The sequence below is a fragment of the Neofelis nebulosa genome, chromosome 12 (genome assembly GCF_028018385.1).
Source record: "Neofelis nebulosa isolate mNeoNeb1 chromosome 12, mNeoNeb1.pri, whole genome shotgun sequence".
In the NCBI taxonomy this organism is placed as follows: Eukaryota; Metazoa; Chordata; class Mammalia; order Carnivora; family Felidae; genus Neofelis; species Neofelis nebulosa.
In genome coordinates this window covers 49,585,792-49,602,426 of record NC_080793.1, presented here as the reverse complement: position 1 = coordinate 49,602,426, position 16,635 = coordinate 49,585,792, and the positions used below count along the sequence as shown (strand labels likewise).

Below are 16,635 nucleotides of genomic sequence, written 5' to 3'. Positions count from 1 at the left end.
ATTTCTTCACGTACAACGCAAGTACTGAGCACCTATTATATGCTCAACCCTGTAGAATACATACAAGAGAAGGTACAGTCTGTGACCCCAAGAGACTTACAAACGTGCAAATAAATAACGCAAATAAATGGAGGACAGTAAATTAAATGCTTTTCTGGGAGGATCTGGAAAGTGCAGCGGGAGTACAAATTAAGGGAAGCAGGGCCTTGAGTTCAGATTTGAGGAAGTCTGAAGAGGGGTTTGCCTGATACAAACCAGGTGTTGGGGAGGCATTCCAGCTGTGGAACAGCATGTGCCCAAACACAGAAACATGAGCAAGCTGGGCAGGCGTGACCTTTTCAGAAAACAAGGTGTCAACGAGGTACTGTTGACCGATCAAGATGTAGGAGAGGAGGCTGGGCCTACCACGAAAGGTCTTCTGTGCCACACGAATGAATTTACACTTTATCTTCTAAGCGAGGCGTGCTATTGCAACCTTTCTGCATGGAGGTGCCCTCCTGTTTTCGGGTGTGGAAGATCATTGTGGTGGGAGAGTGGAGGGGAGGTTTTTAGAGCAGGGCAACACTACTGGGGCAGGCAGTGAGGAACCACGTCTTAGACCGTTGGGGTGGCTGTAACAAACTACCACGGGATGGGTGGCTTAAACGACACAAATTCGTTGTTCACGCTTCTGGAGACCAGGAAGTCCCAGGCCAGGGTGCTGGCTGACTGGATTCTGGTGAGGAATCTTTTCCTGGGATGTAGATAGCTGCCTCCTTGCTGCGTTCTCACAGGGTGGGGAGAGAGCAAGAGTGAGCCATTCCTTCTTGTTAAAAGAACGCTATTCTTACTGGATGAGGGCTCCACCCTTATGACCTCATTTAACTTTAATTCTGCACTCCAAATGTAGTCACATTGGTAGTTAGGACTTCAGCATATTTATTTGTGTGGCGGGGGCACATTTCTGTCCATAGCAAGGGGCTGATTAGGAGAAGAGAGTAGGAAAGAGTAGAAGATGGAGAGCAAGAGAGTAGGAAAAGAGAGATGTGGGAGACGAAGTCAGTAGGGCTTTGTGACTGATTAGATGGCAAAGGAGAAGTTCCTTGACAAGAGTCTCAGCTTTCTCTTTTGGGCAACTGGATGGTGCCATTCACTTGGAGGAATGGCAGCAGATGTTGGAGGGAAGATGACAAATCTTGGTTTTAGGGAGACTTGGTGTGAGGTATATATGAATCATAGATAGTTGGGTATGTGGTTTTGAAATTCAGGATAGAAGCTTAAGCGAAAGGTGTAGCTTTTTAGACATCTACTTCGGGGTGGGAGTTTTAGCCATGGGATTGCATTGCGTGGGTTTTCATGGAACTCCAGGGGCTAGAGTGTACTGAAAATGGGGAGAGAGGATGGCTAGAAGGATTACATGTTAAACAGAAGAGACTGAGGACGTGAAAATCAAGGGAAGGAATATCTCCTATTTAGAAAAGGTGAATGGCCAGCATTGTCATGCTAAGAGTATTTAAAATAAGGTATGGAAAGTACTGTTAGGATGCAGTGAGTAGAAGTTTATTGTTTGCATTAGAGGAAGCAGTTTGGAGTGATGGAACCAAATTAGAATAAAGGAGTAAGTGATAGGTAGGAAACAGAAAGGGGATGTAGATTTTAAAGGGAAGTGGGAGCCAAGGAAGGCAAATTTAAATTTGTCAATTTGTCAATGATGTGTTTGTGTTATATAATATATATTGATATGTGTAATAGTAATATGTGGTATATATTCTATAGTAATAGAATATCTCTATTTTATAAAGATCAATATTTTATCTCTATTACATAAAATCTGTTATCTCTACTGTATATTGTATATAACAAGGATAATCATTATAGATCAAAGCCCTGTTTAGATGTATAAATATATATAACCATACCTATTAGATATATAACACCTGCTGTTTATGACATAATATTTCTAGATAAGATATAGAAAATATGTAAAAACACAGTTCTTCTTACATTTTGGATGTTAATCCCTCATCAGATCATTAGCGAATGATCTCCTGTCCCGTAGATTGCTTTTTCATTTTGTCAATGATTTCCTTTCCTTTGCTGTGCAAAGTCTTTTTATTTTGATGCAGTCTCATTGGTTTTTTGCTTTTGTTGTCCTTGCCTCAGGAAACACCCAAAACAATACTGCTAAGACCAACTTCTGATTGCTTACTGCCTATGTTTTCTTCCAGGAATTTTATAATTTTAAGTGTTATAGTAAGGCTTGAATCCATTTTTAGTTTTTTAGTGTATGATGTAAGACAGTGGTCCAGTTTCATTCTTTTGCAGGTAGCTGTGTAGTTTTTCCCAGCACATTTGAGAGACTGTCCTTTCCCCATTGTATATTCTTGCCTTTTTTGTCGAAGATTAATCATCCATAGGAGTGTCGGTTTATTTCCAGGCTCCCTGTTCTGTTCCATTGATCTGTGTGTCTGTTTTTGTGTAAGTACCATACTGTTTTGATTACTGTAAACTTGCAGTATAATTTGGAACCTGGGAGTGTGATACCTCCAGCTTTGTTATTCTTTTGCGACATTGCCTTGGCTGTTTGAGGTCCTTCTGTGGTTCCACACAAATTTTAGGATTATTTGCTCTAGTTTGGTGAAAAATTCTATTGGTATTTTGATAGGGATTGTTTTGAATCTTTAGATTGTTTTGGGAAGTATGGACGTTGTAATGATAATTCTTCTAGCCCATGAACATGGAATGAATATCTTTCCATTTATTTTCATCTTCTTCATTTTCTTTCATCAGTCCCTTATTGTTGTCAGTGTACAGGTCTTTTACTTCCTTGGTTAAATTTATTCCTGTGTATTTTTTTCTTTTTTGATAACAATTGTATATGGGATTGTTTTCCTAATTTCTCTTCCTGATAGTTTAGTATTAGTGTATAGAAATGCAACAGATTTCTGTATATTGATTTTTGTATCCTACAACTTTACTGAAATCATTTATTTTAATAGTTTTTCAGTGGAGGCTTTGGGGTTTTCTGTATGTAGTATATGTCATCAGCAAATGTGACAGTTTTCTTTCTAATTTGGACGTCTTTTATCTCTTTTGCTTGCCTCATTGCTGTGGCTAGGATTTCCCATACTACGTTGAATAATAGGGGTGAGAGTGGGCATCCTTGTCTTGTTCCTGGTCTTAAAGGGCAAGCTTTTAACTTTCACCATTGAGTATGATGTGAGATGTGGGTTTGTCATATATATCCTTTATTATTTTAGAGTATGTTCCAACTCTACTCACTTTGTTGAAGTTTTTGTTTTTTTATGATAAATGATTGTTGAGTTTTGTCAAAAGCTTTTTTTTTTTTTTTTTTACATTTATTGATTTTTGAGAGATAGAGTGAGACAAAGTGAGAGTAGAGGTGGGGAAGAGAGAGAGGGAGACACAGAATCCAAAGCAGGCTCCAGGCTCTGAGCTGTCAGCCCAGAGCCTGATGTGGGGCTTGAACCCACAAACCGTGAGATCATGACCTGAGCCGAAGTCGGACGCTTAACCAACTGAGCCACCCAGGTGCCCCTGTCAAATGCTTTTTCTGCATCTGTTGAGATGACTATATGGTTTTTATTCTTCGTTCTGTTAATGTGGGGTAATATGTTGATCTGTGATTGAACCATCCTTGCATCCCTGGAATAAATCCACTTTATTATGATATATGATCCTTTAAATATACTGTTGAATATGGCTTGCTAATACTCTGAGGATTTTTTCACGTGTGCTCATTAGGGCTATTGGCCTATGGAATGACAGACTACTTTAATTGAAGACAATGAAATGATGCCTGTGACATTCATATTTATGATGTCTTCCTTTTGCTCAATACCTAATAATTTTAGAAAAAAGTAAATATAAATAGAACTGTTAAGATACTTGTGTTAGGTAATTTCCTGCCTCCACCTGTGGCCCAGAGTTTCTGAGGTTAAAAAAAAAAAAAAAAAGAGCCTAAGAAAATTAATTTGCAAACCTATATCCTTTAGGGCTATATATACACTGTAATTTGAAATATAATAAAATAGGGGCACCTGGGTGGCTCAGTCGGCTGAGCGTCTGACTTTTGATTTCAGCTCAGGTCATGATCTCACAATCATGAGATCAAGCCCCTCATCGCACTGTGCTGAGCATGGAGCTTGTTTGGGATTTTCTTTCTTTTCTTTCTCTCTCTCTGTCTCTCTCCCTCTCTCTCTGTCTCTCTCCCTCTCTCTCTCTGTCTCTCTCCCTCTCTCTCTCTGTCTCTCTCCCTCTCTCTCTGTCTCTCTCCCTCCCTCCCTCCCTCCCTCTCCCCCCTCCCCCCATCCCTGCCCTGCTCACATGCATGTTCTCTCTCAAAATAAATAAATAAAACATAAAAAAAAAAACAAACCAAACCAAAGTAGAATAAAACACTCTTATTACCTGGGCTGAGGCTATATCTATATTTCTATATCACTGGCTTTTATCAGCTGGATATGCAGTTCAAGTATTACATTAACTTTTCTTTCCCCCTTTGTTATTTTTCTGTTCCTATCTTAGAGATGTGTCATTGCATACTGAAGATGGATGCATTTATTATGCTATATTAGTTTCAGCGGATATGGTCTTAGTTGAGCTCTTTTTAGCCCTGTTTGGATGATCATAACCAAGGTCCTTTTCCATTTCAAGCAAAATACTTTTATTTACTCTTGTCGGCAACGTTAGACAAAAATGATACTGTGGAGAGACTGGGTAGCTGTCAAAGTGATTCAAGAGCTAAACATCTCCTTTTTGGTAAGGCTAGGAACCTGTGTCTTTGAGGACCTTGCCGTGAGTTGACTCAGTTCCCCTCACCTTTCTTCACTGTGTGTCTCAGTTTAAGTTTTCAGAGTCTTAGGAAAACTGACCTGATTGGCCCAGCTTGGATCAGTCCACTCTGACCGGAGGACCAGGGGATTTGGTAAAGTCATGGCCCTGGGGGATTGTGCGAGCTGGGCTACATCTCTGTTTTGTCTGCTGCAGATACTTAGCTCTGATGTAGCCTTTTTTTCATACCTTGTTTTTACTTAAAAAAAGAAAAACAAACCAACAACAAACAACAACAACAACAACAACAAAACAAAAGATTTCCATATTATGTTGTTCATAGCTGCATCTCTAGGCCCAGTATATGTACTTAGTGTCTCAGTGATTATCTTTCATTTGCATTGAGTGAAAAAAGTGTGGATTCCAAAGTTTGCTACTTTAAGAGTCTTATGACATCTGGCGCACCTGGGTGGCTCAGTCGATTTAGCGTCCAGCTCTTGGTCATGATCTCACGGTTCATGAGTTCAAGACCCACATCAGGTTCTTCACTACAGTGCGGAGGCTGCTTGCGGTTCTCTCTCTCTCTCTTTCTCTCTCTCTCTCTCTGCCCCTCCCTCACTCATGCCATGTCTCTCTCTCTCTCAAAATAAATAAATAAACTTGGGGCGCCTGGGTGGCGCAGTCGGTTGGGCGTCCGACTTCAGCCAGGTCACGATCTCGCAGTCCGTGAGTTCGAGCCCCGTGTCAGGCTCTGGGCTGATGGCTCAGAGCCTGGAGCCTGTTTCCGATTCTGTGTCTCCCTCTCTCTCTGCCCCTCCCCCGTTCATGCTCTGTCTCTCTCTGTCCCAAAAATAAATGTTGAAAAAAAAAAAATTAAAAAAAAAAAATAAATAAATAAACTTAAAAAAAGTCTTGTGACATCTGTGGCCCAGTGTAAAGGTATGTCCTCCTCTTTTTATATTTTACTTCCCTTTCTCCAGATAGGCTCTGAATTAGCCTGGGCTCCTCCAGAATTAAGCCCCGAGTTTCCCTAAAGTCAAGAGCAGGGGGAGGCCGTACAAGTGTCGTCGTGTTTCCCTGTGCCACAAGCAACCAGCTGCTTGATCTCACAGATTATTCTGAGAAGTGTTATGAAGTACGTCTCAGAACCCTCCAGAAGGATCCAGATAAAAGGGGGAAGCATTTACCTCTGAGCTTCTGTTGTCCATTTGTCAAGCCTCAGCTGATGGGGCTTTAACTGCCCTGTCCTCTGGACCTCTCACTGGTCTGAGGCAGGAGGCACGAGTTACAGGATCAATGCTGGTAGGATGTGGAGTGTCATGTGACATGTTTAACACTGTATTTTATTAAAAGACCTCAATGAGACTCTTAAATACTGAGGACAAACTGAGGGTTGATGGGGGGTGGGGGAGAGGAGAAAGTGGGTGATGGGCATTGAGGAGGGCACCTGTTGGGAGGAGCACTGGGTGTTGTTTGGAAAACTATTTGACAATAAATTATATTTAACATAAAGAAACTAAAAATTAGAAAAGTAAAAAAAAAAAAAGACCTCATGAAGTGCTACCATTCCTTGGTCTCCATTAAAAAATCAACTAATCCAACAAAAAAACTTCCCGGAACTGGACGCAAGTTAAGATTATCTAGTGTAATCCCCCTGCTATTCCTTTTCCTTCATTTTGGTGCCTTGCTCTCCATCTCATTTTCTTGTGTTCCCGAACAGGCCAGTCTCCCTCTTGGAGAATGCCTTTTGTACCTGGGCCTTCGTACCTTTAAGTTCCATCCACTTAGTCGTGTCAGGATCCTGAAAACCTACGTTGTGGCCCTTGTGGTGATAGCTTGTGTGAAAAAGGCTTTGCAGTGATGGCCTTGGTATAAAGTCATACTTTCATTTGTCTGTGATCCTGTTGGTAGCCAGGAAATTTGAAATTTAAATGACCTTGCTGCTTTTTTTTTTTTTTTAATTAAAAAAATTTTGGGGGCACCTGGGTGGCTCAGTTGGTTAAGTGGCCGACTTTGGCTCAGGTCATGATTTCGCGGTTCATGAGTTCAAGCCCTGTGTCGGGCTCTGTGCTGACAGCTCGGAGCCTGGAGCCTGTTTCAGATTCTGTGTCTCCCTCTCTCTCTGACCCTCCCCTGCTTGCACTCTGTCTCTATCTCAAAAATAAAAACATAAAAAAATTAAAAACTTTTTTTAATGTTTATTTTTGAGATAGAGAAAGAGAGAGAGAGAGAGAGACGGAGCATGAGTGGGGAGGGGCAGGGAGAGAGGTAGATACAGAGTCTGAAACAGGCTCCAGGCTCTGAGCTGTCAGCACAGAGCCTGACGTGGGGCTCGAACCCACAAACCGTGAGATCATGACCTGAGCCAAAGTCGGACCCTCAACTGACTGAGCCACCCAGGTGCCCCTGCTTTTTCTTTTTTAAACTGGGCACGGAGGGGCACCTGGGTGGCTCACTTGCTTGAGCATCCGACTTTTGATTTCAGCTCAGGTGATCATCCCAGGTTCTTGGGATCAGGCTCCATGTCAGGCTCTGCACTGGGTGTGGATGGAGCCTGCTTAAGATTCTCTCTCTCTCTCTCTCTCTCTCTCTCTCTCTCTCTCTCTCTCCCTCCCTCCCTCCCTCCCTCCCCGTCCCCCCTCTCTGCGCCTTTCCTTGTGCATGCTCTCTAAAAATAAAAAATAAGCGGACGTGCAGAATTTGAAATGAAACTGACGAAAAGATAATGGCAAAGAATAGTATGACGGTATATACAGTAAGCATATTGGTTTCAAAATGTATTGATTGTCCTCAAGTAGATAACCATTGCTTTGTTGTTCTCAACTGTATTTCAAAACAGTGAGCAGGTATAGGCCCAAAGACACACATTAGAAAATACTCCTTTAAAACAATTCACAATTTTTCTTTCTTTGCTGGTTTTGAGAAGTCCATAAATAAGCACTTTGGAAGAGTGTGCAGTTTATTTTCACTTTTTAAATGGCATAACAGAGATGTGGATGTTTATTTATTATATATGGTGCCGGAGTTGAGAGTATTTCCAAGATTATAACTTTGAATTTGTCAGACTAAGTTGTTTTCTCCAAGTGTTTTCTTAACACTTGGTTCTAGCTCTTGTTTCCTTTTTTTTTTCCTTTCCTTTTTTTTTTCCCTTGCCTGTCTTCACAGTTCCTAGACACTTCTGCTCGGCAGGTGTTTCTGTAAAACTTCAGAAATGAAGTAACTTCAGGAAAATTTAAGCAAAAGCCTGGACCTTTCTTCTTTAGTTCCAGAATACGTTAATGTTTTCTTTATTTAGAAAGCTCAAATAATATCTTATGTTTTTTGCAACTTATTTATTAGAACTTGATGTTCACATTCTTCTTTTTCATTTCATTTATATACTTGATGAAAATATTTTTCAGTTTCTATGGTTATTGCTTTGCTACATTTAAATGTGCCTAATAGATTACTGTCATGTAAAAATAATTTCTGCCTCCCTGGGTACTACTGTTTCTTTTATAAAAATACCATGACTTACTAAAATTTGGTAAGTGTAGTTCTTTACCTAAGTTGTATAGTCTGGATTAGTTGAGCTACTTTGCAAAAATGAAGTATCTTGTAGTATTTCACGTAGGTTTTCAGTGGTTTGAAAAATTGTTTTTGAAGACTTGTCAGTCTGTTGTGTTACGGAGTTTTCTGCTTTAAAGTGATTTGGGGTATAGCCTAGGCTCTTCAGCCAGGTGTGATAATGTTTTGAATTTACGTGTCACTGCCGTGGCAGTCACCATCCTTCCTGTAGGAGAGCAGGCTTACTGTAAATAACGTTGTACAATTGAGGGCACCTTTTGGGATGAGCACTGGGTGTTGTATGGAAACCAATTTGACAATAAACTTCATATATTGAAAAAAAAATACAAAATTAAAAAAAAATGTTGTACAATAGGTTTAAGATCTCTCATGTTATATGTATGTACTCTTCCTGGATATGTGTTAATAAAGCATGGCTCTGGGAACCTCTTTAATTCCACTCTTGTTTTTCTTTTAGGATTTTCCTGTTGAACTGGTCATAATTGGAATAGCTTTACTGCTTCTACAGACTCCGGCAAGTCAGCAGAAGCCGATCTTAAGTCTGGGTAAATAAAAATACTCTCACAAGAGTAAATCGTAAATCTAACATGAGTGGTAGCAGGACTCACTTGAACTATGTATTAGGTTGTGCTATAAAGTCCTATATACTTTGAGTGTCCATTCTAGAATTTTCCTAATTAAGGAACAAAGTAGAACTTTGTTTTTATTACCCAACAAGGTGGGGGTTTTTTTGGTAATTTTTTTTTTTAATGTTTATTTACTTTTGAAAGAGAGAGCGTGAGTGGGGGAGGGGAAGAGAGGGAGGGAGGGAGACACAGAATCCGAAGCAGGATCCAGGCTCTGAGCTGTCGGCACAGAGCCTGATGCAGGGCACGAACCCATAAACCGTGAGGTCATGACCTGAGCCTAAGTTGGATGCTTAACCAACTGAGCCACCCAGGCTCCCCCAGCAAGGTGTTTTTTGCAAGTCTCCTTATGCCATAATTTACCAGTTATCTCAGCTGTGCGTTAGGATGTTATAATCTACATCCTGTAGCAATGACATTGGTAAATATTTTGAAGGGCATCTCAACTTATTCACAGTGTACATCAGATTGAAAGTCAATAGCATAAAACGCCTGAAACAAAAGAAAGGTACAAATAGCATTTGTATTCATTTTTTAAACTCTATATACCTTTCCTATTTAAAACCGTTGCAACCTGGAACACGATTTAATTTATAGTCACTGTATCAACCTAGCTGGAAACAAATGAAAGATAACATTCTTCCGACTATCCAGGATTGATTTGAAACGAGGGTGAGGGATGGGGTTAAAGGGGGGGTGGGAGGGGAGTTTAAAAATGTTCCTTTTAAGAATATGGTAAAGAATCCAGTCGCTAGGGCTGACAGATTGGCAAGGATGTCATACCTTTAAAACGCAGCTTTTATGCTAATGTCGCCTTACTTTACTCGGTCTAATACGATCCATGTAGTCATGTAGGATCTGACTAGATTATGTTGCTTGGTGCCGTGATCTGTGGATCTGTCCCCACCGTCATTTTCAAGTGCTTGAGGTAAACCCCGACGGGGAGCTTCATGGTGGGCATTTTAATTCATCACGATTTTGAGGGTCAGTTGGTCTCCTGTTTACAATCTGTCTTGACCATGGCTCTAGCAAGTGGAGGGGACCCTTGGCTTCCTGTGCTGTTTGTCTGTTGGCCTTGTTTAGGCCCTCCTGAGGCTCTTTCTGAACTGCTTTTGCCTTTTTGGTTGATGTTGTTCTTCTGGTGGTGCACATGGCATCCTCCCGCGGGTATAATTTGCCAACGCTAGCACTTTAGACAGCCATACTTCTGTTTTCTTTTCTTTTCTTTTCTTTTCTTTTCTTTTCTTTTCTTTTCTTTTCTTTTCTTTCTTTTTCTTTTTTTTTTTTTTAGCAGCTTTCTTGTGGTACAGTTTATTTATCATAAAGTTCCCCGTTTTTAAGTGTAAAGTAGCTTTTTTTTTTTTTTTTTAATGACTTTACAGAGTTGTGTAACCAGCCGTGCGATCTTGTTTTCGAGCATTTCTATCATCCGGGATGTTATGTTGCAAAGTAGGGAAGATGTGTTGTTTGTCTATTGGGCAAGAGTGCGTTCAAACAGGAGCACCAAGAGGATGATGATTTCGAATTTGCTAAATGCTCAGCGGTAATACAAAGGTTATGCTGCTTCGTTATTAAACACTCGCCTTGATTGTTAATAGCGACCTCTAAAAATGCCTGGAAGATTTATAACAAGGAAGATAGAACTCTATGCATTTCCTGTTTCATAAAAGGTGATGGATTTTCCTAATCTCTCAGAGAGAATCTTGGATTAAGACTCATGGCTGGCTTGGAACGATACAGAGAAGATTTGCATTCCTGTGCAAGGATATATGCGAATTTGTGAAGCGTTCCAGATGCTTAAAACTTAATGGGGGGAAAAAAACCCCCTGATACCTAGGCAGAAAAGGTCAATTAGTAGTGTTAGAGTAACAGGTGTTTGGACTTCATACCATGTTTAGGTTTGACTTCTTCCCTGCCCCCCACCCCCCCCCACCCCTCACCCCCCCACCCCGGTCCCATGGCTAAGTTTATTGTATTTGTTCTCTTAGAAAATTAAACACTTAAAAAACCAGGCCCACGTGGCAGCTTGAGTCCCTCTGTTCATGGAGACTGAGAAGTCTCAGCCTGTCTTTACGACACTGGGACACAGGGTGTGGAATGGAGAGTTGAGAGTATGGTGCCAGAGCAAGGGGCCAAGAGTAATGGACTGAAGAGGCGGGGAGCAGCTTGTCCATCTCGTCGAGGAGGAAGGGGGAGTGGCTGCAGGCAGCGAGATTCCCCTGGACCCAGCTCTTAAGATCCTTCTTGTGGTGCTCCATGGGGCTGGGATGGGGGAAGTGGATGGCAGGGAAAAGTGGTGCACGTGACAGGGCTGCAGAGGCCACCCCGGACGAAGGCGGTGCGCCAGCAGGGAGCTAACACAGGACTTGCCAGTGCCTGTCCAGCCCTGCAGGGAGAGGACCAGTGGCTTGGTTGGGGGCTGGGTCCTGCGCGAAGACCTTCGGTGCCTTCACCGCCGGCGCCCCGGCCAAGTGCTGGCCGGCCTGGTGCTGGGTCAGGTCACGCTCCAGACCCTGGAAGTTGGGCTGGCAATGACATTTGCAGAAGGCGCCCAAGTGTCAGCGCAGCGGAGTCAGGTCCCCGGCGGCGATTGTGGCCGAGACCAACCCCAGTAACCGGAGGAACGAGCCCCCCCGGGCCGGCGGCTGTGCGTCACGGCCGCCACGCGGGTGCGGCCCAGGTTTGACTTCTGATCGAAGGAAAATATTGGCAACTCTTTGACCTGACTTAAGGCTCCTAGAATTTTTTTTTTTTTTTTTTTTTTTTTTTTTTTTTTTTTTTTGCTGCGATGGGTAATTCAGATGATTACTTTGGTACTCTAGCTCTGAATCCTATGAGTGACATCTTTCCGTAAATTAGTGTTCATCTAATGATTGTGAAGAAATAGATATTTAGGCCTTAACTCATTATGTTAATGGTCTAGGGGAGATTATACACGTAACTAATTTGTTACCCATTCGTGCGTATGTTTCTGATGTGTAAGCCGAGTGTCCATGTTAAAACATCATTTATAAGAATGAGTTTGATGGTTGCTGGTGATGGACTTTGAGATTTTTCCTGATCAGCTTTTAGCAGTTACAGTGAAGGACATCCCTGCTTCAGCATCTCAATATAATTCTCACCTGGGTTTGTCAGGGAAGCATGCACATCGGTCTTAGAACCCACTGATCAGGAACTCTGGTCTCTGGCTCCGCTGAGGACTGTAGAAGGACCTGACCTTACAAGGGCAACAGTTGAGTTGTACTTTAAAGAAATTCGTATTTACTTTAAGAGTTGGTTTATACTCTGTGGTATGTATTTTCTGTAAGAGTGTCTTCATTACCAGTTACCTACATTCACTGCTTGTTGTCGATAATAGTTCGTTTTTACGTTCCTCCGATTTCTAAAAGGATAAGATTTGTCATCTTAGTTATGTGTCTGACCCAATTGTAAAGGGGTAAGGAAACTTTTTGCATATCACTCTTAAACAAAATAGCATTTTGTCGGATTGTGGTAGTAATTTCTTAACTGTGAATTGTTGTTTTGATGAATAGCTCTGAAGCTCGTCTCTTTTGCTGAGGGTCAGAAAATCCCAAAGGCCTCCTTGGTGCTGGTGATGCCTCTTCTGCAGATCCTATCTTCTACTGCCTTGGAAGACTGTATGTCCACGGACGAAGAAGGTCCCTCTAGGCAGCAGTTGGCTGTAAACCTTTTGGAAATAGTACAGCAGGAATCCTGCAGAGACGACCGCCAGAAGGTAATGAGTTCAGCCTTGTTTCTCTTAAGTAAGGTGGCAGTGTGGGACTTAGGTTTGCGCAGGTAATCTCACATCCCGATGAAGTGTCTGTTTGGGTGTGAACACCTTGAACGTTACCATTCTGTCAGGCAGTGGTGTAGCTATTAGTATATTCCTCTGGACTGTGAATGGGGAGGGTAAAATCAATTTTGGAAGTGCCGTATAATTTTTTTTTTTCCTCTTTGAATTTCCCGTCTACATTAGTAGTTCAAGGTCCTGAGAAATCCTGCAGAAAAGGAACTAGTTCAATTTAACCTAGTGCTTCTCCAACACATTTGAGCAAGGAATCCTCCTTTCTTGTCGTACGGTTTAATAAGGACAGCGTGTTGCTACATCTGGGACAATCCAAGGCTGGGAATCTCAAACGCCTGGAAGTTCTGGCATCTGCAAGAGCTAGGACTTCATTTTTTAAAATGTGGCACCTTCTGCCATTTTCCTTGGCTTAATGGCTCCCGACGTCTCCTGTGTGTGCCCCTACGCTGCGGCCTTCAGTCTGAAGACTGCGGGTCTGTCCCACTCCATCCGTATTCCTGCCTGCTAGGCATACCTCATTCTGCTTTGTCAATCTCACCGTCTCTGTTACGATAACGTAATACAATAAACGTATTGTCAACATCTGGTTAGTGGCTCGCTTCTGGGCCTGCATTTGTTAGACCTTTTCTCTTTTGGTATTTGAGTTTTGCCTTCAGTAAAATGTGGGATTATTTCCCAACTACCGATTTTCTGGGGATTGAATGAGGATTAAAGAAGTAAAACAGGTGAAACATCTTCTGTCTCCGTGGAGAGTGACATTATATAAATGCAGGCGACTGCCACAGTTGTTTCATCTGCGAAAGCAGGGAAACCTGGAATCACGTATTGTTACATGTTCTAGCAGCAAAAATCCGGGCACTGTGATTCCTTGCTTGAAGGCACAGCAAAAACTAGCCCATAGGCAAATTGGCTGCATACTGCAGCATCCGAATTCCTAATTGTTTGTCCAGAACTTTAAAACTTGGTATAGGTAATTCACTTGCAATGAGAGAAGGAAGTTCTTGGGCGCCTGGTGGCTCAGTCAGTTAAGTGTCCGACTTCAGCTCAGGTCACGATCGTGACGTTTGTGAGTTCAAGCCCCGCATGGGGCTCACTGCTGTCAGTGGGCTGCCCACTTTGAATCCTCTGTCTCCCTGCCCCTTTGCCCCTCCCCACTAGTGTTTTCTCTCTCTCTCTCTCTCTCAAAAATAAATGAACATTAAAAAATATTTTAAAAAAATAAAAGAGGGAAGGAAGTTCTCGTGCCCACTCTAATACAAGTGCGGCCTGGGTTTTTCTTCTTCTTCTTCTTCTTCTTCTTCTTCTTCTTCTTCTTCTTCTTCTTCTTTTTTTAATTACTTTTTAAAAATGTTTTTATTTTGTTGTTGTTGCTGATGGTTAAATCGTATATGTAATTTTTTAAATATTTATTTTTGAGAGAGATGAGAGAGAGAGAGACAGACGGAGAGTGAGTAGGGGAGGGGCAGAGAGAGCCGGAGACACAGAATCGAAAGCAGGCTCTGAGCTGTCAGCACAGAGCCCAACACGGGGCTCGAACTCACGAGCGGTGACATTATGACCTGAGCAGAAGTCAGATGCTTAACCTACTGAGCCACCCAGGTGCCCTGCCCAGGTTTTCTAATAGCCTTTTACTTTCCCGCCTGATTGGCTGGTACAGAACAATGATTGTATTCTGGATGGGGGCAGAGCAGGCTATACTTATGTCTAAGAGTTCTGTTCTTTTAGCTTGCAAGTGATATGTTTTGAGAATCACTCTGAAAGGAATACACGGGCGCTCAGTTGGCTATTCGCCTAGGTGTGTGGGAATCGTATTCATTAACACTAACAGCTGGACTCTGTCCCCAGCAGCTGGTGAAGAGGGAGGAGGAAGGAATACCATTAGGGCTATAAACATTCTCCCGATGATAATGTGCTGCTTTGTGGACGCTCGGCGTAGTTACGATCACCATTTTTTAAAAATGTAAGCCACGGTTTACTGTTGGCTTTTCTTCTGCACCTGTCCAGGCCTTTATATTCCAAGCATACCTATAAATTTAACAGGATGCAAAGTCACTGAGTCTCTCCCTGAATCTTTGCTTTTGCACATAATGCTCTTTTGTCTCCTTCGCCTGACCTACTCATTCTTCAAGACTCGGCCAAACGTTCTCAGCCTCCTGGAGTCCGAATTCATTACCCTCTCCTCTGCGTCCCCAGCACTTACAACATTACTCACTTGTGCTGTGTCTTAACTTAGGGGGCTACGTATTTGTATCTCCAGCTATGCCGTGAGCTCATCGAGGGGAAGAATCGTGACCCTTTTCACACTTCACCTTTATTTTCTAAGCACATTAAAATCGAAATTGCAACAGTTGTTGAACTTTTTGTATTTTTCCACACCAGTGTTTTTTGCTTTATCTTTTTCAGCTGATCGTAGAAAGAGCATTCAAAAATACTTTAGCCAGCTGTTAATTGAATACTCTATTTTCCACATACTTAAATAAGCTAGGATGTTGCCGACATATCTTGGTATCCTCAATACCTAACACCTTGTTTACCACATGATAGACATTCAGTAAATTGCTATTCAGTGAGGAATGTGTGCTTCTGATAAGGAAACATAAGATCTTTTTATTATCTTTACATATTACAGAAAGACCTGGGGGTCCTGGCTGGCTTAGTCAGTTGAGCATCTGACTCTTGATTTTGGCTCAGGTCACAATCCCAGGCTCGTGGGGTTGAACCCCACATTGGACTCTGCTGAGCATGGAGCGTCCTTAAGAGTCTGTCTCCCACTTCCTCTGCCCTGCCTCCAATTGCACCTGTGTGCACGCACACACTCTTTCTCTCTCTCTCTCTCACAAAAAGACCTTTGTGCAAAACCACAGATCTTGTTTTTTTATTATTTTTAGATGGGTGTCTCTGACTTAGCACGTTTGCTTTAGAACTAGAGCAGTTCTTGAAAAAAAAATTTTTTTTTTTACATTTATTTATTTTTGAGAGACAGAGACAGAGCACAAGTGGGGGAGGGGCAGAGAGAGAAGGAGACACAGAATCCGAAGCAGGCTCCAGGCTCCGAGCTGACAGTACAGAGCCCGGCGCGGGGCTCGAACTCACCAGCCGTGAGATCATGACCTGAGCTGAAGTCGGACGTTTAACCGACTGAGCCACTCAGGCGCCCTTAGAGCAATTCTTCAAAAGCCCAGTTCTTCTGATGAATGAAAACAAGGGTAAATATCTTGTACCATGTGATTCTGTATTAACCTATCCATTTCTGAAGGGTTGATAACCGTGAAATTGAGCACATTTTAACTTCTAATTTTTGAGAATTAAAAAATGTAAGATACCAGAACAGCCACTCATCTTATTTTTAAAGATTCACATAATCTAGTAAGCTTGTACTGTTTTTTAGTGGTGTGTGGAAAACAGGATCCTATCTCTTAGGCTATTAAATGTGATATTTAAAACTACCTTTGTGCTTTTCTGGGTTAAAAAAAATATCAGACACTAGTTATAAATTCTAATGTGTTTAAAATCATTTTTTTACTTGTTTTAATGTTTATTTATTTTTGAGAGAGACGGAGGGCGAGCAGGGGAGAGGGCAGAGAGAGAGGAAGACACAGAATCTGAAGCAGGCTCTAGGCTCTGAGCTGTCAGCACAGAGCCTGATGTGGGGCTCAAACCCATGAACTGTGAGATCATGACCTGAGCCAAAGTTGGATGCTTAACCGACTGAGCCACCCAGGTGCCCCTTAAAATCTTTAAGTTTATTTATTTATTTTGAGAGAGAGAGAGAGAGAGCAAGTGGGACAGAGACAGAAAGAGGGAGAGAGAGAATCCCAAGCAGGCTCTATGTCATCAGTGCAGAGCCCTATGCAGGGCTTG

The 16,635-nt window shown here is 42.1% G+C and overlaps 1 protein-coding gene and 2 pseudogenes across 5 annotated transcripts in view; 2 read left to right on the top strand and 1 right to left on the bottom strand.

The window, feature by feature from the left end:
- The window catches only part of FOCAD (focadhesin), a 325,702-nt gene that overhangs the window by 85,645 nt on the left and 223,422 nt on the right, over positions 1 to 16,635 (top strand). For all 5 annotated transcript variants that reach the window (XM_058695228.1, XM_058695227.1, XM_058695229.1 and 2 more), the window contains 2 exons: positions 8,798 to 8,885; positions 12,500 to 12,702. In XM_058695228.1, coding sequence (XP_058551211.1) covers positions 8,798 to 8,885; positions 12,500 to 12,702 — 291 coding nt within the window. The remainder of the gene's footprint in view (positions 1 to 8,797; positions 8,886 to 12,499; positions 12,703 to 16,635) is intronic.
- On the top strand, positions 10,667 to 10,765 carry LOC131492263 (U6 spliceosomal RNA; annotated as a pseudogene).
- On the bottom strand, positions 10,967 to 11,961 carry LOC131490920 (prosalusin-like; annotated as a pseudogene).